Source organism: Rhinolophus ferrumequinum, chromosome 3 (genome assembly GCF_004115265.2).
Source record: "Rhinolophus ferrumequinum isolate MPI-CBG mRhiFer1 chromosome 3, mRhiFer1_v1.p, whole genome shotgun sequence".
In the NCBI taxonomy this organism is placed as follows: Eukaryota; Metazoa; Chordata; class Mammalia; order Chiroptera; family Rhinolophidae; genus Rhinolophus; species Rhinolophus ferrumequinum.
The window spans coordinates 71,799,575-71,825,086 of record NC_046286.1 but is presented as its reverse complement, the minus strand read 5'-3'; the positions used below and the strand labels follow the sequence as shown (position 1 = coordinate 71,825,086).

General features: G+C 35.3%; 1 protein-coding gene across 1 annotated transcript; it reads left to right on the top strand.

Moving 5' to 3' along the window:
* Positions 1–25,230, top strand: SERINC1 (serine incorporator 1). The gene is made up of 10 exons (XM_033102662.1): positions 1–181; positions 9,875–10,036; positions 13,257–13,426; positions 17,787–17,866; positions 18,090–18,227; positions 19,879–20,048; positions 20,157–20,247; positions 21,639–21,783; positions 21,888–22,118; positions 23,655–25,230. The coding sequence occupies exons 1-10, from the start codon at positions 143–145 to the stop codon at positions 23,788–23,790; spliced, it is 1,362 nt and encodes a 453-aa protein (XP_032958553.1). The 5' UTR covers positions 1–142; the 3' UTR covers positions 23,791–25,230.
* Positions 25,231–25,512: the final 282 nt, after the last annotated feature.

Below are 25,512 nucleotides of genomic sequence, written 5' to 3'. Positions count from 1 at the left end.
GCCTCGGAGGAAGTGACGCAAAGATGAGGGGCGGGGTAGGCTCTGCGCCGGAAGTGGCTCGTAGATCGTAAATAAGCCCCGAAAAGGAGAGAGGCGCTGTCTCCATTTTGTTGGCATCTTCGGTTCTTGCGCCGTTTTGGAGATGGGAAGCGTCTTGGGGCTGTGCTCCATGGCGAGCTGGGTAAGGTGGTTTTGGCAGACTTCGGGGTGGTAGCGTGGGAGGCGGAAGAGAAAGGGATTTGAGTGGGGATGGGTGAGGCTGGGCGGGAACGTGGCACCCCACCCAACGGGAAGTGCCTTCCGTCCCCATTTTCTCCCTACCGGTATCTCCCCTGGTCACTCCGACTCAGCTACGGAACTCTGAGTCTTGCTAAGAGCTGACCGGGAGGCCGTGGTGAGCAGTGGTGATGGGAAGATGACCCCTGTGGGAGGAGTGAAGAAGAGAGCTGGTAGGCTCTCGCCCCCACCCGTATTTCGTGAAAGGCGCTTCCCATTCTTCCAGGTCCCCTTTTGTTGTTTTTTCTTGTGTCTGTCTAGGCCATCTCTATTAAACGTCTTAAACACTTTCCTTCTATGGAGTACCGCACATCTCGTCATCCCTCACCAGTAGCCTCAGATTGCCGCACTGTCATCCCTGGAAGCATGTCCGCCTCTTTGTTCTGTCACGCAGACTGCAATTAAGTGCCCGTTATTTGGGACAGCCTGGCAGTGATATTGATGTAATATAGTTTTGAAATAAATAGCCCTGTTTTGCGACTGGGTCCTCGCACTTCATTACTATACTTATCAAGTGATTTATGTATTTGGAAGAGGTGGTCAGTTCTGCGGTATTAAATGTCTTGTGTCTTTTGACAAAGTATGCTTGTGCAATCTGAAATTTCATGTTAAATTATTTGTACGTTGCATTTGGATTATGTACCATTGCCAGTTTTTCATTATAGTGGCAAGGTTTTTTGATTCAGATGGTACAAATAAACTTTAGTTTAAGATAACCACACACCCCCTCCCAAATAAAAATAGATAAAACATTGACATTACAATTAATAAAGACATTTGTAATTTGGGGCAAGATATTTTGATTCAAATTATAGTTCTTTAATCCATGAGTTCTAAATTCCACTTCTACCAATTGCTTGTCTGACTTTCCAAATGACTGACTCTATTACATACATTGACCGGCATTTTGATTATTTTTACATACCTCATCTTTTTTCAAAAAGTTCTTGATACGGCTTGAACTGTAAATGTTAAATTTTAATAAAATGATATGAGGAGGTTGTTATTCCAGCCCAGGTCATTTTCTTGATTATATTTCTTGTAGTTGGACAGGGAAACTTGGTATATTTTTATTTCAAGAAATTAGAGAATCTACTTGAGTCTATTGACTGTTTTACACAAAAGAGGCATATTTAATGAAGTAAAATGTATTACAAAATAATAAATGATTATTACAAGATTTTTTTCATTGTTTTTTGGGGAAGATGTCATGTAATTTGATTTGTAATGTCAGATTTTGTTCAGTTATATGGGCATATTATGTTTTTTGTACATAGTAAAGGTACACGTATCAAAAGGAGGGGTGCATGTTTTCCATTTTGTTCTCATCTTCAGATCATTGATGAGCAGAAGTTTTTTGCCTCAAGGATAATTACAGTTTAAAAAAAAGTGTTAAGGGTTTTTTTTAATATGTGTATGTTTTATCAGGAAGATAATAGCTTTAGTGAAAAATATGGGGAACGTGATATTCCTGTTAATGTTTTTATAACTAGTTCTCCACCTTTATTGACTACAAAACTGATACAATTGATACTGCCTTTTGAGTCACTTAATATCAAGATACATTGGAAAGATAGTAACAAACAGGCAGTTTTCTTACCTTCTGGTAATTAGGTCTCTGGCAGATAGCGGGGCTAGGTGGCCAAGGTTATTCAGGGTTCTAGATAATTGTGGCCAGTCTAGGAATTGATTTTATAGTATGCAATTCAGGTCACCTTTTTCCCTTTCCTTCCTGGTGCCATTTCTTCTACAGTCTTAAGTCAATATGCTCATTAACTTAGAGGTTTTGATAAATGTAAAATTTATTCAAATTTTCAAAAATATTCATTAAAATAGATCAGTTAAGCCAGAATTAAAAAACAAAAAAACGAAAACATAAACCTCATTCTTCCTTTGCTCAAGTTTCTTTAGACTTGATCAATTTTTGTAAAAGTTTTTCTAATTTATAAAGCAACTGTAGAAAATTTCTGAACTCTGGAAAAAGTATAAAAGAGAAAAATAACATGTAGTACCACGGTGTAGAGATTAAAGTGTTAATTTTTATTTCATTTTGATTTTCTTTTTTTGCTGATAAGTGGCCTAGAATTAAATTATTCATAATTCTTGGTTCATACATGACTGTCTCTTTGGTAATTACTTTAAACACTATCAAACATCTTTGGACGTCCTGCCTAATCCTGTAACTACAACATTGCCAACAATTTATTCCTGTTTAGGTGCTTTTCCCCATCTTAGTCTCAACAAAGGTGTTAGTGACTAGAATTGATTTTTTGGGATGACTGGACTTTGCATACAATAACTGTCATTTTTTTGCCCAAGACATTTAATGTAGTTAAGTAGTTAATAAAGAGCTAGTTATTACTGACTGCATATTTTGTGCCAGCCTTCGCTAGATTTTAATTTTTTTAATGTAGTGGCTTGTTTTTGTAGAAATCATTGTTGCTATGAATAGTCAGGCAATGCTGAGTACAAAGTTAAAGTGTCACAAAAAAAATCCCACCACCAATAATATTCCTTCTCTCTCATTATACAAGTGGATGAATGAATAGACAAAAATGTGTTTTTTAGGAATGGTAGCATGCTAAACATATATTTTTAAACAAAGCATTAAATTTAATCTTTCCTGACTTTAACAACAATGAAAGTGAAGGAATTTCTGAATAGTAAGTAAACATTTCTTCATTAGGAGAATTTCTTAAAAGTGTTTCTAAAGCAGTGGTTCTCAACTGGGCTTGGTTTTGTCCCTCAAGGGACATTTGGAAATGACTGCAGTCTTTTTTCATTGTCATAACTGGAGGTAAGAGGTGCTAATAGCACCTAGTAAGTGGTAGAGGACCGAAATACTGCTAAACTTTCTACAGTGCACAGGACAGTCATCCAACGCCAACGAATTATTCGGCCCAAAATACCTATATTGTCGGAGGTGAGAAATCCTGCTTTATCTTCTTCATTTGCCCAGAGCAAAAAATGGAATGAAATCTGGGGTCTTAACTGCTCTTTGAAAAGACATTCAACCAATCCTATTTTCACCTCTACCTTTCAAGCCTCACTTATCTTGTGCCACCAATTCCTTCCTGATCTTTTTGGAGATTCTGCTGTAAATTTTATTGCTTCTTAATTTTTTTCCTTGAATGGCTTATAATTCAACTTTCTTGTTCTATTAAGTCAGTTGTCATACTCCATCTTCCAGATTTAATTGCCTGTTCTTTTGGCCTTTTAATTTTATTCCTTCTTTTAAAAATCCCTTTTGTGTTTTATTACTGTTTTTAAAAGGAGTATGAGTAAATTTATGTATTCAGTCTGCCATCTTTAACCAGAATCCCTTTGTATTGTTTTTCATGTGTGGCCATTGTTTTATAACCATAATTTCCACAGCTGCTTAGTGTTTGAACTAATCATTGTTAAAGTGTGTTTCCTGGACCCAGTAGCATCAGCACACTATGAAATTTAACTGGAAACACTGACAAGGACCCAACATTTTGTTTTAATAAGCCTTCCAGTTAAGTGGATTCAAAACTCAAAGTGTTCCTTTTTACCATGTCTCCCAAATTTTTAAGTCTTAATGTGATCGATCTAATTGACCAAATTTTGTCATCTAATAAATTCTTCAAAAAGGATTCGTGGAAGCTGAAATCCCTGAATTCTTTCACATTTGAAAATGTCCATTACATTCTTGAGAAATATTGTGGACTGGTATAATAGGACGGTTGACCCTCGAACAGGGTGGTGGGGCAGTTAGGGGTGCTGGCCCCTGTGCAGTTGAAAATCCGAGTATAACTTTTGACTCCCCTAAAACACTTAACTACCTACAGGAGTTTGGTTCCAGCATCCCACAGACACCAATGTATGTGGATGCTCAAGTCCCTTATACAAAATGGCGTAGATCAGTGCAGTCAGCCCTTCGCCTTCTCGGACTCTAAGTTCAGATCTAAACAGTATAGGTATTTACTGAAAAAAAAATGCGTATAAGTGGACCTCTGCAAGTCAAACCAGTATTGTTTAAGGGTCAACTCTTACCTGTTTCCTTCAGAACTTCGTAGTTATTTCTATGGATATGTTCTGTCTTACACCCCCCCCCCCATATCCAGTCCTTTCCAACACATCTCATATGTCCAGTTGACTTGTTTCTTCTGCCTGGGTATCTGAAGAGTTTTTTTTACTTATATTTGAAATTAATTAACCAAGTACGTCTGACTTTAAATCTTTTGTCTTTTTTTTTTTTCTGGAAAATAGTGTTCTTATGAAAATATAGATTCATTTCTTCATCTAAGGAAGTTTTTATTGTATTACATCTTTGTCTTTTTTTTCCCCTTGTTTTATTTATAGGATTGTTTATTTTAAGGACACCAGTTACTTTATTCTTTTTGTTTTCCTTCCATGTTATGTTTTTCTGTATTTTTTGTCATTTCTTCGTTGATATAATTTACACAAAATTCATTTCTTCTAGTATACAGTTCTGTGAGTTTTGACAAATCATATAGTTGTGTGACCACTACAAACACTTATCACCTTAATAAATTCTACCATCCCCATCTTTGTCAACCCGTTTTTTCTGTCTTCAGAGTTCTGCCTTTCCAGAATGTCATGTAAATAAGTAGAATCGTACAGCCTATAGCCTTTTGAGTCTGGCTTCTTTTACTTAATGTAATTAGTTTGAGATTCATTCATATTGTACTTTATTTCGTTTTGTTTTTGCATGGTGTTCCATTGCTCGGATGTACCACAGTTTATCCACTCACCAGTTGAAAGGCATTTCTAGATTTTGATGATAAAGTAGTTACAAGAATTCCCATAAAAGTTTCTTGTGTGCCTGTTATTATTTTGCTTAGGTAAATCTCTAGCAGTGCAATTGCTGAGTCATATGGTAAGTGTAAATTTGACTTATAAGAAGCTGCCAAACTGTTTTCCAATAATAATACACTATTTTTCTTTCTCACCAGCAAAGAGAGTTCTAGTTGCTCTTCATTCTTAGTATTACCTTTTTTTTTTTTTAATTTTAGCCATTCTACTATGTATGTAGTGGTAGTGGTATAAATATGGTGTTAGTGTACATTTCCATAATAACTAATGATATTGAGCACTTTTTCATCATCTTATTTGCTGTCCGTATATTTTCTTTTGTAAAGTGTCTGTTTACATATTTTGGCCTTTTTTTTTTTTTTGGTTGTTATTAAGTTTTGAAAATTCCGTATATTTTGGATACAAATGATTTATCGGATACCTGATTTCCAAATAATTTCTTTAAGTCTGTGTCTTTTGTTTTTTCATTTTCTTAACACTTTCACAGAGCAGAAGTTTTTAATATTGATGAGACCCAATTTATCAATTTTCTTTCTTTTGTGGGTTATGCTTTTCATATTGTATCTAAGAATTGTTAATTTTGATACATGGTTTCATTATGACTTAAGGTAATTTTCTTTTTTAAAACATAGATATCCAGATATTTCAGCACTATTTGTTAAAAAGATTCTCCTTTCTATACTGATTTGCTTTGACACTTATCAAAAGTCTCTTTACCATGTTTGTATAAGTCTGTTTTGGAACTGTGTTCTGTTTATTTATATGTCAATACTTTTGCCCAGTGCAACCCTATAAAAATCGCTTTGAAATTAGTCTTCAAATCAGGTAGTATGTATGAATCTTCTAACTTTGTTCTTTTACAAAATTCTTTGGGTTATTCTAGTTTCTTTGCCTTTTTATATAAATTTTAGAAGCAGGTGGTTTTATTTCTACCGAATTCTTGCTGGGGTTGGACTTGAATTAGATCTGTAGATTAGTTTTAAAAGAATTGACATCTTAACAATTTGAGCCCAGTTTATCATGCCATTTATTTATTAGGGCTTTGATTTTTGTTTTTTTTTCTATCAGTGTTTTCTAATTTTCATCAGTTGGGGTCTAGTATGTATTTTGTTAGATTTATACCTAATTATGTATTTTTTATTTGTTTAACTTCAATTTCCAATCGTTTTTTGCTAGTATGTGGGAGTGATTGATATATATATACATTGACTTTGTATCCTGTGACTTTATTAAACTCACTTGTAGCTATGGTAGCATTTGTAAGATCTTTGGGATTTTCCATGTAAACAATTATGTGTGAGTAGAGGAAGTTTTATTTTTTTCTTTTCAATGTGTATATCATTTTTGGGGTTTTTTTGTTTGTTTGTTTTTTCCTTTTTCTTGCCTTGTTATGTTGGCTATGACCTCCAGTGTGAAATAGAACACAAGTGGTGAGAGCACATATCCTTGCCTTATTTTGGATCTTAGGGTAAATCATTCAGATTTTCACCAAGAAGTACGGATGGCAGCTATAGATTTTTTTATAAATGCCCTTCATCAGGACATTGGATATTCTGTTCCTTGTTTGTAGAAACCTTTCTTTTGTTTGTTTTATTTTGATTTTATTATATTGGGGAACAAGGTGTTTCTCCAGGGCTCGTCAGCTCCAAGTCGTTGTCCTTCAATCTAGTTGTGGAGGGAGCAGCTCACTGGCCCATGTGGGAATTGAACAGGCAACCCTGTCATTCGAGCTCACGCTCAAACCAGCTGAGCCACCCAGCCGCCCCATGTTTATTTTATTATGGAAATTGAATTTTGTCAAATGATTTTTCTGCATCCATTGAGATGACCATTTTTTTGTTCAGTCTGTAAATATGGTGAATTGCATCAGTTGATGTTCAAAAAACTTAACAGCCTTGCTTTCCCTACTGAGCCCCACCTGATCACAATGTGTTTCTATATACTTTTTTTTTCACTTTTTATATACTTTTTTAAGGACCTTTTTTAAAGATTAGTTTTAGGTTCACAGAAATATTGAGAGGGAGATATCGAGGTTTCCCATTTATTCCCCCCTCTGCTTCCCGCAGTGCATAGCCTCCCTGATTATCAGCATTTTCCATCAGGGTGCTACATTTGTTACAATTGATGAACCTACATTGACATATCATAATCATCCAAAGTCCATAGTTTACATTAGGGTTAACTTTTGGTATTGGACAGTCTGTGGGTTTGGACAAATGTATAATGACATGTATCCACAACTATAGTACTATACAAAATAGTTTTAACTGCCCTAAAATTCTCCTTGCCTTGCTCATTCATCCTTCCATCCACTCCCAATTCCTGATCTTTTTTAATGTCTCCATGGTTTTGCCTTTTCCAGAATGTCATAAAGTTGGAATCATATAGTATGTAGCCTTTTCAGAATGGCTTCTTTCGTTTAGTAATATCTTTTTAAGCTTCCTCCATGTCTTCATAGCTTAATAGTGCCTGTTTTTTGTTTGTGTGGTTTTTTTTTTTAAGCATTTGTCCATTCACCTACTAAAGGAAATCTCGATTGCTTTCAAGTTTGGGCAATTATGAAGAAAACTGAACATTCGTAGGTATGCGAGGCTGGTTCAACAATCGAAAATCAATTAATGTAAGACTTTACATTAGCAGGCTTTTGAAAAAAGCACAGAAGATCATCAGTAGATGCAGAAAATGCATTTGACACCAACGCTCATTCATGATAAAAACTCGCAGTAAACTAGGAATAGAAGGAACTTCCTGAACTTGATAAGGAATATCAACAAAACACCTACAGCTATAATAACATCATATTTAATGATGAGAAACTAAAAAGCTTTCTCACTCGAATCGGGTACAAAGCAAGAATGTTCCATCTTACCATTCCTTTTCAACATTGTCCTTGAAGTTATAGCTAATGCAATAAGACAGGAAAAGGAAATAAAAGGTATACAGATTGGGAAGGAAGAAACGAAACGGTTTTTGCTTCACTGGTGATATTATCTGAGAAAAAATTCCTAGAGCTACTAAGCAATTATAGGAAGGCTGCAGTATACAAGGTTAATAGACAAAAGTAAATCACTTTTCTATATATTAGCAATTAAAAAGTGGAATTTGAAATGAAAAATACAATACCATTTACATTAGCATCCCCCAAAAATGAAATACTTAGGTATAAATCTAACAAAGTATGTATAAGATCGATAAAAGGAAAACTACAAAACTCTGATGAGCAAAGTCAGAGACTTGAACAAATGGACACATATTCTATGTTCATGGATTGAGACTCAATATTGTCAGGATGTCAGGATCTCAAACATGGTTATCTATAGGTTCAGCACAATCCCAATCAAAATCTCAGCAAGTTACTGTGTGGATATTGACAAACTGATTCTAAAGTTTATATGGAGAGATGAAAGACCCAGAATGGCTAACGCAATATTGAAAAAACAAAGTTGGTAGTTTAACACTATTCAACCACAAGACTTAGCATAAAGCTACAGTAGTAATCAATACAGTGTGGTATTGGCAAAAGAATAGGCAAATAGATCGGTGGACAGAATAGAGAGCCCAGAAGTATAGTCGACCGAAATTTAACAAAGGTGAAAATTTTACCTTGATGGGTGCTGGATATAATTGTATTTTTAAAAAATATTCTTTGGCTTTGTTCTTGGACATAGGTGAGTTACTTGAAAAGAACTTGATCTTTCTGGTGTTTGCTTTTAAGTTTTAATAAAGTGAGACTGGAGTGGCCTTTAGTCTTATGGCTGATTTTTTTTCCCCTCTAGTACTGAATAATAGCTTTATAACTCTGCTCAGTGCAGTGCCTTGTGGATTACAAGGATTTTTCCCTCTGGCTGGTGGGAATACCAGCTCCTCCCCCATCCTGGGTAATTAATTCAAATGTATGCACCGATCAGTGCTCTCCTGCAGACTGAAGTGGAAGCCTCTGCAGATCTCCAGAGCTCACTCTGTGTAGCTTTCTCCTCTCTACGATTCTGCCCAATGAAGTTATCTTCGCTTCCCTGAACTCCCAACTCTGTCTCAACTCAGATAGACTGCTGCTGGCCTCTACTTGGATCCCACTCCCTGTACTGGAAACTCCCCAGGCAGAAAGCTGGGCCAGTCTTAGAGCTCACATTGTTTCCTCTCTTAGAAATTGCTATCGTATATTGCCTATTGTTAATTGTCTGAAAACCATTGTTTCATTAATTTTTCCCCCCCATTGATTAAGGTAGTAGGGTAGGTCTAGTAGCTTACTCCATTTTGGCCTGAATTTATATGGGGTTCCATTGGAGAAAGTTACCTGGCCCCAGTTCACTTATCCTGTTTTGCCCAATTCTAGTAATAGTTTTCACTGTTACCATTACCACCAAGTCAGAAGAGGAAAAAAGGATACCAGTTCACTTCTTCTGGAATATTTGAAAATTCTCAGAATTTTGTGAATTCACCAGTGTGATTTCTGGGTGCTTAAAGGGCAGGAGCTAGAGATGAGCTTATGATCATGAATATTCCACTTCTTTGTTTCAGCTAAACTTTGGGTGCTGCTGGTGATTTGTTTTTCCCCTTCATTGTTTTAACTGATTTTATTGGTTTTGCTTGATACAGAGGCAAGCACTTTTATGTTTGACTTTGCCCCATCTTTACCCAGAAGTTATCTGTTTTATAATTTACAGATAATGTATGTGAACCAAATACCTTTTATCCCTTGATCATTATTTTAATTTCAGTTCTTTTCTTTTGTGAGAGAATTGAATGTAAATTCTCACTGTACCATTTTAAACTATACTGATTTTAATACTTTTTGCAGATACCGTGTTTGTGTGGCAGTGCCCCGTGTTTGGTGTGCCGATGCTGTCCTAGTGGAAACAACTCCACTGTGACAAGGTTGATCTATGCACTTTTCTTGCTTGTTGGAGTGTGCGTAGCTTGTGTAATGTTAATACCAGGAATGGAAGAACAACTGAACAAGGTTAGTCTTTCTTTTCTTTTTAATTGATTAACTGAACCTACAGTGTGTATATGCCTGAAACTGATTTTTGTGTATTGGAAACAGAATAAACGAAGTAAGGTAATATGTAATCCCAATTTTAGTGGCTCATAATCTTTCAGGAAAGACAGACAATATAAGACAGTTTATTAAATTCAGTGACGGTACAGAAAATGTGCTATGGTAATAAGAAATTAAGTAATTCTAAAAAAGTAAATGTCAGAATCTCAGTGCGTCTCATGGAAAAAGGGACATTCTAAGGATGAGTAGAAATTTTGTGTTCAGAGATTTAAAAATAAAAAGCAGAATGAGGATAAAGAGTTTTGTGAGCAGTTATGTATCTTTAAGAAGATAATTAGGATAAAAGTCAAGCAGTTAAGTGTGGAGGCTGTTGGAATGGTGTAATCAAGGAGTATATAGAGGGCCTAAAATAGGTTTTCTGAATGTAGAATTGACTGAATCTGGATTTAAATATTGGCAGTGATAGAATTATACATAATAACAAGGTTCTGGTCTTAGACAACTGGAAGGAAACTTGCTAACCCAGGAAAAATAATAAGAAAAGGTGTTTTATTTAAAAAAATATTTTTCAGGGAGTCAGGCTGTAAAAGGAAATGTGGAAAATACAATTTATTTAGTTTTTAACATATTGACTTAGTACTGCAGTGTGTGTGTGTATGTCTCCAGCAGAAAGTAGAAAACATGGGTGTGTAACTCAAAAAGAAATCAGAGGTGAGATGTTTTGGAGATAGAGATTAAAGTTGAAACCATGGCAGCATGTGCTGAAGCAGTGTGCTGCACCATTAAAAGTGTGCAGAGCAAGAACTTAGACAAAAGCTCTTACTGAAGGGGCTTGGTAAAGAAAAGGGAACCTTTGAAGAAGCAATGAAAAAAGGAGGAGAACCAAGAGAATGTACTATTGTGCAGACCTTAGGAAGAGCATTTGACAACCAGTACATCACTAGCGTCTTGAAAAAGCAGTTTCTTTCGAGTGCTGGGGCTAGAGGGAGTGGAACAGGAATCAGATGAACATGAGGAAATGTATCCAATGGGTATAAACAGCCACTTCCAGGAGTTTTGTAATGAAGATGGTGGTCTTAGCTGGAAGCTGAGTTAGGGAAAGGATTTTTTAGAATGGGGATATTTCATTTGTATTTTGAGAGCCGTCAAAGATGAGAAATCTAATCTGTGGGGGGAGGGTGGGTGGGAGAAGAAGGTGACCAAGAGAAGGGATATAGAAGTTAGCTGTCCTCCAAGGCAAGGTGAATGATAGTAGAATTGAGGTTGAGAGAGAGTATTTATGCCAGAGAACCTCCACAGTTGTCTGCTTGGAGTTGGCTTAGGGTTAAGGTAAAATGGTGAAAGTTTGGGAAATGAGGTTATAATGGTTTTGAAAGTAGCGAGCATTGTCCATGGCATACTTGGCTGCTCAATTAATGTTACTCAAGCCCTGGGTATAAGCAAAAAACATGCCAGGAGATGTTCATGCGGTTTTGTCATGGATCCAGTTGACCATGGTTATGAATAGTTCAGTTGGTGAATGTTACTTCTTATCACCAAGTATTTCTGTTTCTCTGCTTTCTGAAGGTCATCAAAGGTTTGAATTTCCTAGAGTGCTTGTGATAATGTAGGGCCGTGTCCCTAGTACTGGTCAATGAGTTGTGACGGGACGTGATCCACATCAACCTCTACTTGGTGCAAGATCTTTCTTTTCTGTCACAGCCTGTACATCATTGGAGGTAGTGGCTTCTCCAGCAGCCTATATTCTTGAGTCAACTACTCAGGACCAATTATGTAAAAGTACATGATCAAGAAATGTACCTTTGGGGTGGCAGATAGCTCAGTTGGTTAGAGTGTGAGCTCTGAACAACAGGGTTGCTGGTTCGATTCCCACATGGGCCAGTGAGCTGTGCCCTCTACAACTAGATTGAAGACGACGAGCGGCGCCACTGAGCTCCTGGAGGGGCGGTCAGATGGCTCAGTTGCTTAGAGCGTGAGCTTTTGATAACGAGGTTGCTGGTTCAATTCCCACATGGGATAGTGGGTTGCGCCCTTGCAACTAGATTGAAAACAGCAACTGGACTTGAAGCTGAGCTGCTCCCTCCACAATTAAATTGAAGGACAACGATTTGGAGGTGATGGGCCCTGGAAAAACACACTGTTCCCCAGTATTCGCCAATTTAAAAAAAAAAAAGTTCCTTTGCTGTTTTAAGCCACTGATATATTGGGGTTGTTACTGTACCAGCTTAACCTAATATAGATGACTGAATTTACTTAATTATGGTTAATTGGCCAGGTGGTGTGCTGCTGTAAGGGAATTGGATAATTAAGGGTGCTAGCCAGTACATGTTGCAAGTGATTATGGGTAAGTACATATTGCCATAAGGATTAAACTGGGTCGGGAAGGTAGGATTTAAGTGAGACCAAGAAAGGGCTTTTGACTGTGTAGGAACTAGCAAAAGGAAGTAGCGCTTTCATTAGCTTAAATACAATTTTAAGTTCTTGGTTTTGAAGGCACAAATTAACAGTCATATTTTGGCATATTGGTTTGCTTTAATGTTTTCTAGAGGAAATAATTCATTCTCATACATATAAATAGTGTATGTAGCTCTGAGGACCACTCCCATTCATCACTTAAAAGTATATTTTTGTATTCTGATTCCAGTATGATTTTCTGGCATCAGTCTTTTTCAAGGTTCTAAGTTAAAAAATAAAATCCCTGCCATCAATTATTCTGTTGAATTCAAGTCCATTCATTATCACAGATAACACTGTGATTGTAGAATAAGGGGCCAAAACTCAAAATTAATTTAAGCAGCATTGGTTTTGAAAACCCATCATTGTTCTCTTTAGGATTTAAAAACTGAGTTAGTTACTGTATCATTCTTGAAACTTTTATTTGATTGTATTTTTCTCTTAGTATATCACAGTAGAATTCAAGTTTTAAAAAATTTAGCATAAGTCTGCAAATAAAACCAAGCATCCAGTTTAGGATTGGCATTTTGTAGTTTATCATGTGCTCACATAAAGTGAAAAAAGAATTAAACTTCTGTCTGATAAAAATGTTCCAGACTTACATTGACTATATATTCAGCATAAACTTTAGTTTTCTGAACCTTTACTTAAACTATTTGATTACACAGCATTTTCATTTTTAATTGAAAAAAATTCTAGGTCATAAACTCTTGTTTTTTTATTCTAGATTCCTGGGTTTTGTGAGAATGAGAAAGGTGTTGTCCCTTGTAGTATTCTGGTTGGCTACAAAGCTGTGTACCGTTTGTGCTTTGGCTTGGCCATGTTCTATCTTCTCCTTTCTCTATTGATGATCAAAGTGAAGAGCAGCAGTGATCCTAGAGCTGCCGTGCACAATGGGTAAGTTTTTGAATACAGTCATGTACCGCTTAATGATGGGGATACATTCTGAGAAATGTGTCCTTAGATGATGTCGTCATTTTGCCAACATCATAGAGCGCACTTACACAAATCTAGGAGGCATAGCCTTTTGCTCTTAGGCTACAAACCTGTACATCATGTTACTGTACTGAACACTGTAGGCTGTTTAACACAGTGTTAAGTATTTGTGTATCTAAACATAGAAAAGGTACAGTAAGATATAGTATAAAAGGTGGAAAAATGATGCACCTCTGGAGGGCAGTTATCATTAATGGCGCTTGCAGGATCGGGATTGCTCTGGATGAGTCAGTGAGTGAGTAGTGAGTACATGTGAAAGCATAGGTCATTACTGTACACGACTGTGTAGTATAGAATTTACAGACTGTTGTTCACTTAGGCTACACTGAATTTATAAAACAACACAAGATTAAATCACACAATAAGAGAAAATGATGGAATCAAGAAACATGGTAAAAATGAACTGTATGAGGCTACTGCCAACATAACTTTTTTATAGCAAACAAACTTTTTTATTAGTAGAAAACAGTATACTATAAAATAATAAAAAGTGTAGTATACCCTGAAACTAATTAATAACTGTATGTCAACTGTAATTGAAACTTTTTTAAGGTATAGTATAGTAAATGCATTAACCATTAACAGTCATTTATTAGCACTATCAAGTACTGTGCACTATACATATCGTATGTGTTCCACTGTTACACGATTGACAGCACGGGTTGGTTTACACCCGCATCACCACAAATGTGAGTAATGCATTGCACTACGACATTACCACAGCTACAGTGTCACTAGGTGATAAGAATTTTTCAGCTCCATTATAATGTTATGGGACCAGTGTCATTCTTGTCATTGACAAGAATGTTGTTAATGTGAGGCCTAGCTAAACTTCAGTATAAAAGCAGGGTAGCCTCTTCTCAGTAATTTTGAGTCTGTCTAAAGAAACATTAAAGCAAAATAAACTTACATAGTTTTTAGAATTCTGTTATTCATGAATGACAGGGTAAAAAAAATTCTTGTGTCTATCTGAGAATGTCAGACTTCGGAAATATAAATGTTAAATAACCTTGGGTTGTTTATTGATATAACCTCTGATGCATAATATTTTATGTTTTCATCCTAAAAAGGGGATCTACCACATCAGTAATGTTAGCTGATTTCCTCTTTCTCATCTTTAGCTCTTGGTAGCGCATTGTAACTACAAGAAACAAAACTTGGTTCCTTAGACCTCCAATGCACACAGAATGATAAACTTTATCCCTAAGCAGGGTGATTGCTTTTCTAACTGGTTGGTTGTACTGGACAACCTGAAAGGAAACATCAAGGTCTCTTTTATTAATGTCCCTTAATATAGAGCACCATTTTTGGTACTCTATTTGAATGTGTTGAATTTTATTTCTGGTTTTTTTCCCCATAAATTTAAAAAACAAATTTGGTATTTGTTATTGCTCATTTATTAATAAATGCTACCAAAGACAGGAAGCGTGAACAAATGAAATATAAATAGTAATGAAAAGGTGTGCTCTGACAGGTTGATTTTACTTTATGTCCTCTTAGTGATTGGTTTTAGTTTTTAGTGCTCTTATAACCATCTTTATTAAATATATTTTTAAACACTTTTCAAAATGCATTACAGAATGGCAATCACAGCCATTCTGACTCTTCTCAAAGTAGCATGTACATAGCACTCTTACAACCATCTTTGTTACATGTACTGTTTTTAAAAAAATTGAGATATAATTGATACATAGTATTGTATAGGTTTAAACACTTCTCACAAAAACTAACTAAACTGGAGTCCAGGGTGGTTTTCAATCAAATGTCCAGCAGTCAGGATGATGGATGCCAGGTTATGGGGAAGATGGGTGCTAGGATGTCTGGTCATGCTTGGGTCATGTGGATAATGGATGCCAGGTGGATATGTGTGTGAGTCCTTCAGAATGTAATTAGAGAGATATTTAGAAGTCCAGATGTATGTCCAGACATTGACACAGGACTGGAAAGTTCAAAAAAGTTTAAGTTCCTAGGTAAGTTAGAACAAGAATGGAGTCTTTCCTCATACCTCAACCTTGGTAATGTTAATTTTAGCAGCTTTGTTAAAATGACTGCTGAGAAATCCTCTGATTACCTAATTGGGAGTTCCTTTGTATATTACAATCTTCTTTCCTCTGGCTGCTTTTGGTATTCTCTCTTTATCTTTCATTTTTGGCAGTTTTATTATATAATGTGTTTTGGAAAGAGTCTTTGCTTTGAGATAATAATGTGATGTATTAGCTTTGTGAAGTTGGGTGTCTAAGACTCTCTCAGGTTTGGGAATTTCTCAGCTATTATTTCTTTAAATAAACGTTCTGCCCTCTTCTTCCTCTCCTCTCCTCTTGTACCCCAATTATTCTAATATTTGAATTCTATAGATTGTGTAGGCTTTCTTCCCTCTTTTTCTCCGTTCATCCTGATTGTGTTTTTTCAAACTTGTTGCCCTCTAGGTTGCTTATTTCATCTTCCATATGATCGGCCCTGTGGCAGAGGCTTTCTTTTGCATTTTCGTTTATTCCATTGATTACTTCAGCTCCAGAATTTGTTTGATTCTTTTTTATGACTTCTGACTCTTTGCTAGGTTTCTATTTTTGTCCATGTATTTTTTCCTCTGATTTTCATGAATTATCTTTCTGTGTTTTCTTGTAGCTTGTTGAGTTTTCTCAAAACAGCTATTTTGAATTCTTTATCCACTAGATTGCAAGATTCCATGCCTTTGAGTTCAGTTATTAAAGAATTATCTTTTGGTGATGAAATATTTTCTTGATTCTTCATGTTCCTTGTAGTTTTGTATTGCTGTTTTTTTTTCATTTGAAGTAGCAGACACCTTAAATCTTTATTAGTTGCCTTCAAATGAGGTATACTGTTCATTGATCCTGTTATATCTGGGGTTCTCTCTGACCTTGTATTTATATACCTGCTCCATGCTTCTTGCTCTCTTTTGTGGCAGAATTTTTAAGCTTTTACATCTTCTCTGGTTCTTAAAACTCACCTGGCTGATTACTGAAAATCTCTTTCATTTTCCAGAAGGTGGCACTACAGCTCAAGTTTGTGGTTACTAGTTTGCCCACAAATCGTGGCCCGTTTTTCTCAGAGCGCTCCCATTACTGGATCTGTGCACGCAAGAAACTTGCCGCAGAGGCGGGAGGTGTGGATTTAGTACTCAGAGTGTTGGGAGTCCCACGCGGCAGGCGGCAGGCGGCAGGCAGAGGTACTCGGCGCAGTTCTCCCAGAGGCTCATGGTCAGACTTCCTGCTTAAGTCCTGAGTGCAATCAGCAGGAACTGTGTTCCTTTAACACTCTTTGATATCCTTATCTGCCTCTTTCCCCACCTCCTCCCTCCCCTTAGTCATGGAGGTGCTATGTGCTCTGAGTGCTGCTGGAGAGAAGGGGGTTTCGGGGAGCCAGTCACTCACTCCCAGCTCTCCTTTCCCCCCAGGAGAGGGTGCTGCCGGAGAGTCTACGCACTGGCAGTTTCTCTTCCCCTCTCTTTTCCATTGAAACTCGTGTTTTTGTTGGTGTTCTTTTTTTCTCACATGGTGTGCTGGAATCTCCCCCCAGGAAGGCTGGACTTTCACAATTACTCTCTCGTCTGTGGGTATTTGCCCTCAGCAGCACTCTCCAGGTTTTCCCCGACCACAGCCGACAGAGGTTGGGGCAGGTTGCTGGTTCTGCCGCCCACACCAAGGTCTGTCTTTCTGTTCCCAAATGCACAAGTGGGCAAGACTCTTCCCAGGTCGTTTGCCATCTGTTGCTGCTGGATCCCACAAGTTCCATAGAGACACTTTTGTGGATGGATGCCTAACTGATTATTAAAAATTGGGGGACAAAGAGTAGGGACGTCTTACACCACCTTGATGCTGATGTCCTAAAAGCTGGTTGTTTTAAATTATTATGAGAGGTTTTTTTTGTTGTTTTTATTTATTTTTTTTATTATTATTATGAGAATTTTGCATAGAGCATTTACCATGTGTTCTTAAAACCTATTTAGTTGTACAGTGCACCTTACATTTTCACATATTATCGCATTCATTATATAAAATAAACCTGTGAAATGGAACTGATATTCTCATTATAATGAATTAGTGACCAACATATCTTTCTTAAAACTGTCCTAAAACAGTTTACAAAGTAATCTTCACTTCTCATTTTCATTATCAGAAACAATAGAACAGTCACATGAAGTGTACCTATTTAAATGCTTTTAAAAGATTTTATTTTCGAAACTATTTGTTGAATATTTATTAATAAAAAAATCATAACCTTGGTTTTTGTTTTTTTTTAGATTCTGGTTCTTTAAATTTGCTGTAGCAGTTGCAATTATTATTGGGGCTTTCTTCATTCCAGAAGGAACTTTTACAACTGGTAAGAAATCTTTTTTTTAATGTATGAAGTTGATGTTTTATAAAGAAAATGAAAGAATTGCCTGGAATTGTAACTCTACTTATTGTTTCATTTTTTCTTTTTGGGTGGCAAAATCAAAGCATTCATGTAAAATTTAATTTTGCCTTTTGTGTATGAGAATTCTGAAAATGAAATAATAAAAACTGAACCAGCAACTCAGTTTTGTGTGTTTTTTTCCTTTCAGTGTGGTTTTATGTAGGCATGGCAGGTGCCTTTTGCTTCATCCTCATACAACTAGTCTTACTTATTGATTTTGCCCATTCATGGAATGAATCATGGGTTGAAAAAATGGAAGAGGGGAACTCAAAATGTTGGTATGCAGGTAAGTTTTTGTCTTACAGAACATCTTCAAGATAGTGGAATTTTAAAAATAAGAATGGATATGTAGACTATAGAAAATCATGATTTTTATGGAGTTAATTTTCGATGATGTTTTTACTTGAAAGAGTTTGAGTGGTTTCGTCTCACGTTGTATCAGCAAGTTACTTGTTGATTGAGCTTTTGGCGGATTAAATGAGGGACATACCCAAGAACCAGGAAATAATCCAAAAGACCCTGAATTGCTAAAATAGGATGTTCTAAAGCCTATTGCTCATAGTGTGTACATTTTATACTAATTTCCTAGTCTAAAGTAAGTTAAAAGTAAAATACTAAAGGGACTAGGACTGCTAGAAATAGATATACAGTGGTATAATTCATAAACATAAGCAAGTAGAAAAAGTATAAAAAGCAATTCTGGAACATTTTATATAAGTTTATATAACACTAAGGGAGTTCTTATAATGTCATTAATGTTTGTTAATGATGAGCTTGAGTCCTATGATTATACTGTAAAACAGAGGAAATTCAGATGCTTACAGTAGGTAACAAATGTGAGGGCAGAGAACTAGGTTTAAGTCATATTCAATCCTTGTGAAAATAATATGGACTGTGGTGAATTAGCACGAAGGCCCTATGAAGTGCATAGCTACTGTTCATTTCCATCCAGTAGTTGCCTTGTGCAGATATGAACCCAGTGTTGCTTAATTTTTCTGATTTTTTCCCCCAAAAAAGCCATAAATCTAGAATTTTATGCGAAATGATCTGCGTTTTAGCTAAAAAAAAAAAAAAGGATAAATCACAGTGAAAGCTAAATCATGTCTGCTAGCCTGATACTTCTCTCACACAACTGGTTTGTGATATTTGATTACAGTGGTGAAAATAAAGAGGGTTTGGTAGTCAGAGAGAAGCTTTAGCCATTTAGAAAATTCACTTGTGTGGAATACCTCAGTCTTTAATGGAAGAGTTTCTTTTTTGTCCACTGCTATATCCTCAGGGCCAGGAATGTTACAGGCTCAGTAAATATTTATTGGATGGATTCCATCGATGAGGCACATGTACATAAATACATGTATATTGAGCACACATTAGCACAAAAACTAAAACACATTGTGTTTATTGAAATTTACATAAAAGAAGCTTAGGTTGTCTTACTAAATAATAATGACTTACTCTTGCATAACAAAAATGTTTTAAAGATTTGAGTGGAGGAAAAGCATCAATTTTATGGATTTAGCATTAACAATGAAAATAAATTTCTTTCAAATGGCTTTGTTTACAACTGAATGATTATAGTTCTTTAAAAACCTTGGGTAGTATTCCCCTTGTAATTATTTTTCTGTATTTTGAAAATAGTGGGTAACATATGTGAATGTGTTTTGTAAACTCTTAATGTAGATATTAATATTGATAAAAACCATACTAGTATGTCACTAACTTGAAAATATACAATAGTGAGCTGTGCATAAAGACTATAAAATTCTTATGTGTAAAGTTCAGAATTAATATTCTTCCCTGCTTTTATAGCCTACATAATGCTGACAATGTTAGATGCTTGAATATATTTTTAATAAGATTATTTTTAAAACAAGGCCTATGCCTAATTCCTAATATTTGTGATAAAATCTAATTGTCCAATTATATTTCTTTCACAGCTTTGTTATCAGCTACAGCTCTGAATTATCTGCTGTCTTTAGTTGCTATCGTCCTATTCTTTGTTTATTATACTCATCCAGCCAGTTGTTCAGAAAATAAAGCATTCATCAGTGTCAACATGCTCCTCTGCCTTGGTGCTTCTGTAATGTCTATACTGCCAAAAATCCAAGTATGCTCTTTAAATCATTAGTTTTTATGAAGCCTCTATTTTTCTTGTTTTCCTAAATCTTGAATGACGTTAGAATATTTATCCCCATTGCTTAATTTTTTTTTGTAGGAATCACAACCAAGATCTGGTTTGTTACAATCTTCAGTAATTACAGTCTACACAATGTATTTGACATGGTCTGCTATGACCAATGAACCAGGTATGTTTTGTTTGCTTGAGGTTTTTTTTTTCCCTTTCAATCGGTGCTGCAACTGATTTTTTTTCCCCGAAGATGGTAATTTTCTGAAATTAAGCTATTTAAAAAAGACAGATTTATTAAAAAACACAAATATCATATGATTTCACTCGTGTGTAATATAAAAAACAAACAAAAGACAACAAACTCATAAAGGCAGACAACAGATTGGTGGCTACTAGAGAGCAAGGGTGGTAGAGGAAGGGCAAAATGGTAAAAGGGGTCAATTATGTGGTGCCAGGTGGACACTACACTTTTGGTGTGAGCACCATGTATGTGCAAGTGTTGATTACAATGTTGTACACCTGAAACTTGTTATAAACTAATGTGACCTCAATTTTAAAAAGGAAAAAAATTAGGCGTATGGAAATAATACCTTTGTCATCTTTGATGTATTGCTATATTTTTTGTTTTTTTCACTAACAAAATTACAAGAAATTATATGAAAATGATAAGAAATGTACCTAATTTGCATAGTGTGTATGATACATAGAAAGAAAAGCTGTTCAAATGCGTGTTTCAGTTATAAACAGTATTTTTTTTTCACTTGTTATTTTTGCCCGACTACCTTGCAAGTGAATGTAATTGGGCTTTGGAACGAATCTCTTTATAGGCCAGTTACGTTGCATTTCGTGGGAATAGAAGCCGGTATATGTCATTTGAGGTGAAATAAATTAGTTGAGGAATTACTATTTATTTTTTAAAAATAGGAAGAAAATGGTCTTTTTTCCTTAAAAACAAAATACAAAATATGTTATCTGAATCTCATTTTTTAGAGTTACAATTCCATGTTCTTTATCACTATATAAAGGGTTTTTTTGTTTGTTTTTAGTATGTTAGGGAAAGATGATTAATTTTGTCCAGGTAAGTGGTTTGAAAAAAATTATTAGTGATTTGATTTAGAGATTATCCTTATCTAAATGGCTTTAAGATAAGAATCACTTACATTAATAAGATGGTGACTGACACATCCAGCTGTGTGGAAAGAGAAAACATATTTTGGACGCTTCAGTGAAAACTTTACCAACCCTTTAATTCTTTCTTACAAGAGTTAAGAGACTGAATAAGCATTATGTCATTAATAATATCTCAGCTCCTGTACGAGGTTGAAAGTGATATTTAACTTTTTCAAACACTTCTGTAAAATTAGCACTGTAAAATTTAAAAGGTCTCATTATTAATATAAATACAAGTTGTCTTAAAGTATGTTTTTGTTATCTTTGTGCCCTTTTCCAGCAAAAACTTTTTGAATTTTAAGGATATAAAGAGTTAAAAAGAACTACAATTGCATTCTGAAAAATAAATTGTTTTTATACTATTCTAACATTTTAATTTGACCTTAATTTACACTACAGAAACACATTGCAACCCAAGTCTCCTAAGCATAATTGGGTACAATACAACAAGCTCTGTCCCAAAGGAGGGACAGTCCGTCCAGTGGTGGCATGCTCAAGGAATTATAGGACTAATCCTCTTTTTGTTGTGTGTGTTTTATTCGAGGTAAGAAAATTACCCTTTTTTTTTTTTGACAAGTCCAGCTATTCATTTATGAATTTTTTTTTAATGCTCTTTTCTTCTCCCATCTTAAACTATCCTTTATGCAGTATCCGTACTTCGAACAACAGTCAGGTTAATAAACTGACTCTAACAAGTGATGAATCAACATTAATAGAAGATGGTGGAGCCAGAAGTGATGGATCACTGGAGGATGGAGACGATGCCCACCGAGCTGTAGATAATGAAAGAGATGGTGTCACTTACAGTTACTCCTTCTTTCACTTCATGCTTTTCTTGGCTTCCCTTTATATCATGATGACCCTTACCAACTGGTACAGGTACTTACATTTTATGAAACTTTGCATGTGGAAATTCTGATGGCTTTTTCGTAATTCCATTGTAAAACATGATGTGAAGTACTTCTTATCCTCCAGTGTATTTCAAAATTTACAGCTAAATTAATAGTGAGATCAGTGTGAGAAATGCAGACTTCACTTCCTTGCTTTTGCAGTAACAAACATAGAAATATCTCCAAATCTTGAAGAAATTAAAAATAGAAATTTTCATGAAACTGACATTTCTTACAGAACTACATCTTGATAGTTGATCCAACAGTTTATTTTTCCATTTTTTAAAATACTGCAACCAATTCCTGACAGAATACAGTAAAAGATACCTCTTCTGTTTTATTCCAATTTTGTCATTAAAGCTCTGAAGATTTCAAAATTGAAGTATGAATACATAAAGGTGGATCCTTAGAACTCTTCAAAACTTAAGCTTTTTTATCATTTCAAAACTAATCCATAAATCTTTTTCTGAGAGGAGGAAGGTAGCAATTTATATTATTTTATTTTTGAAAATTCTAATTTTGTCCAAATGATGACTGAAAGATTTGAGATTCAAGGTGAACTGTATGGTTTGGGCAGTTCTGTTATTAATAATTTTTAATGCATAATACCCTTAACAACTTGTAAGAAGTCTTTGAATACCGTCAAAAGATCTTTTGCCTCATTTGAGAGCAGCCTTTACTGGGTATTTATTGTTGAAAAATACACATTTTAAACAATTCCTGCACTGCAGCATATAAAGCTATAAGAATCCATATACCGTGTTCCCCCAAAAATAAGACCTAGCCGGACCATCAGCTCTAATGTGTCTTTTGGAGCAAAAATTAATATAAGACCCAGTATTATATGATATTACATTTAATATATTGTATTTATTACATATATAATACCTGGTATTATATCATATATCAGACCCGGTCTTACATTAAAATAAGACCGGGTCTTGTATTAATTTTTGCTCCAAAAGACGCATTAGAGCTGATGGTCCTGTTAGGTCTTATTTTCTGGGAAACATGGTAGTTCTCAATAATCCACAGCTTTGGCTCTCAAGCAATAGTAAATGTTAATACTTTAGATTAAAAATATTTTTGGTATGTTTCATTAACACAAAAATCAGCTAAATTTGGAATGTATTTACTTCCCAGTTTCTTAAATTTGAGGTGGGGTTATATAATCTGCTTTGAACAGATTATATTCTTTATGTAGGGTAGGACTGACATGTTACTTATCCAGAGGTCGCATTCCATTTGTCTGCTAGCTCCTAATTACTAAGCCAGAAATACATAAAGAGCCTCTGAGTATTATATAAAAGAGCTACTTCAGAGGCCTCTGTCCTTTCCTCTTTTAAATTGATTTTTATCTTCACATTAGCTATTAAAGCAGTACAGAAAGCAAGGCAACAGACTAGTCATCAGCTCTATATCCGTTATCAAATTACATACAAAGAACACTGCTGAAGTGATGAAGTTTAGTAGCTTGATGGCTGATAATCCAAATCCTGCCCTTTTTGTTTTCCTTAAATTTTAGGTATGAGCCTTCTCATGAGATGAAAAGTCAGTGGACAGCTGTCTGGGTGAAAATCTCTTCTAGTTGGATTGGCATTGTACTCTATGTTTGGACGCTGGTGGCACCACTTGTTCTTACAAATCGTGATTTTGACTGAACGGGACTTCTGGCATGAAAGTCCCACTTTGATCATTGCTTATTTGAAATTAGCAGTATTTCCAACTTTTGTAAAGTTGTGTATGCGTGTGCTTCCCATGAAACTTCTCAGTATTCTAGCATGAATTAGATTTTACCGCTTGCCATTTTATTCATTATATCCTTGCGCATTGATAATGTGTGTTAGAGTGAATCACAAAGGTTTTATGAGTATGGTGGTGAGTTAGGAAAAGTGGACATTGTTAGGTATATTCACTGCTCTGTACCTGTGAAAACAATAGTGAAAAACAAAACTTTGACGATTTGATTTTTAAATTGTGTTAGAACCTAAGCTGTCTTAGGAAGTATAAAAGGAAGCATATGTCTGTCTGCCTTTTGAAATACTTAATGCCTTGTTCTACAGGAGACTAAAGAACATGGCTATTTTAAAATTGTGTAAACAAGTCACTTAAATGCTAGTTGTTAAAAAATATTTTCAGGTGTTAGGAAACTTACACAGATAGGCAATATTTGATGGACAACAGTGTAGCTTTTGATGAAGATTGAGACAGAGCCTTCAAAGAAACTCAGATTGGTGGTGATGGGTACTAAATTGAATTCTCAGTTAGGTGGTAATCTTCTGGGTAGGGATGGCCTTCCATACCAGCAGTGAGCTTTGGTCACTATTAACATGTGCAGAAGCATGGGTTCAGTGGTGCTGTTAGGAACTTGGAAGGATTTAGACAAAGGTTTTAAAAAGGATAATCATGAAGTAGAAGGAAGTTGTTGAAAATCACTCTGAAAGTTTGTGTTGAAAATCAAAGGTGGTAAACTTGATAGGACAGGAAGAAACTGCAAAATACTTAGACAAAAACTAGTCCAATCACTTTTTAAAAATGAAACAACTGAAGCATAGACTTAAACAGCTCAGATAGCTAATTAGTGGCAAAACTGGGAAATCCCAAGTCTGCCAAAAATAGCTGACATTCTTTCTGATGTTCAAAAATAATTTCTATTCAAAATACATGCATAAGGTTTTATACCCCAGTATCAGTGATTAATTTATGTGATGTGGATTGCTGGTGTCCGGCATGCCTTCTACCTATAAACAGGCCAGGAGAAGGATAGAATGCTATAAGGTGAACTCCTTCTTATAGTACATTATACAGTTGGAAAGATGTTTAAAATGCTTTTGTATTTGCTGCCATCTAAAATATGTAGGTTGTTAAAATCTTTGAACCTAAAAATCAAGCACTACAAGAATTAACTTAGATAGAAACTCTTAGTTGTATGTGTCATTAGTGTCTTAATCTTAAAATCTACATTTGCTTTTGAAATATTTATTAATGTAAATGAAATGTAACAATTCAACTTAATTCCCCAACTTTATTTTGTGTATTGATAATTGTGTTTCATGATTTGAATGACTGTTGTCTCTCTCAATAAATGAATTCAGAAAGTGTATGGTCTATTAATTCTTTATCAACTCAAATTTAGGTAGCCGTAGTATACAAACTACTTTTGTCCTGTGTATAAAAGAACCTGGCACTAGAGGGTTAACTAACCATATTCTGTCCTGAAAAATCGTTTTAAATGTGATTCTTTACCTTTTGGGTCTTTTGTAAGGAACCCCTGAAGTTAGATCTCAAAGGTAATTAAAGTGGCATTCCCCTCCTACAGAACCTTTAGGTGGACCAATTAATTTGGAGATTATTTTTAATTCACTTGATATTTTCCACCTGCT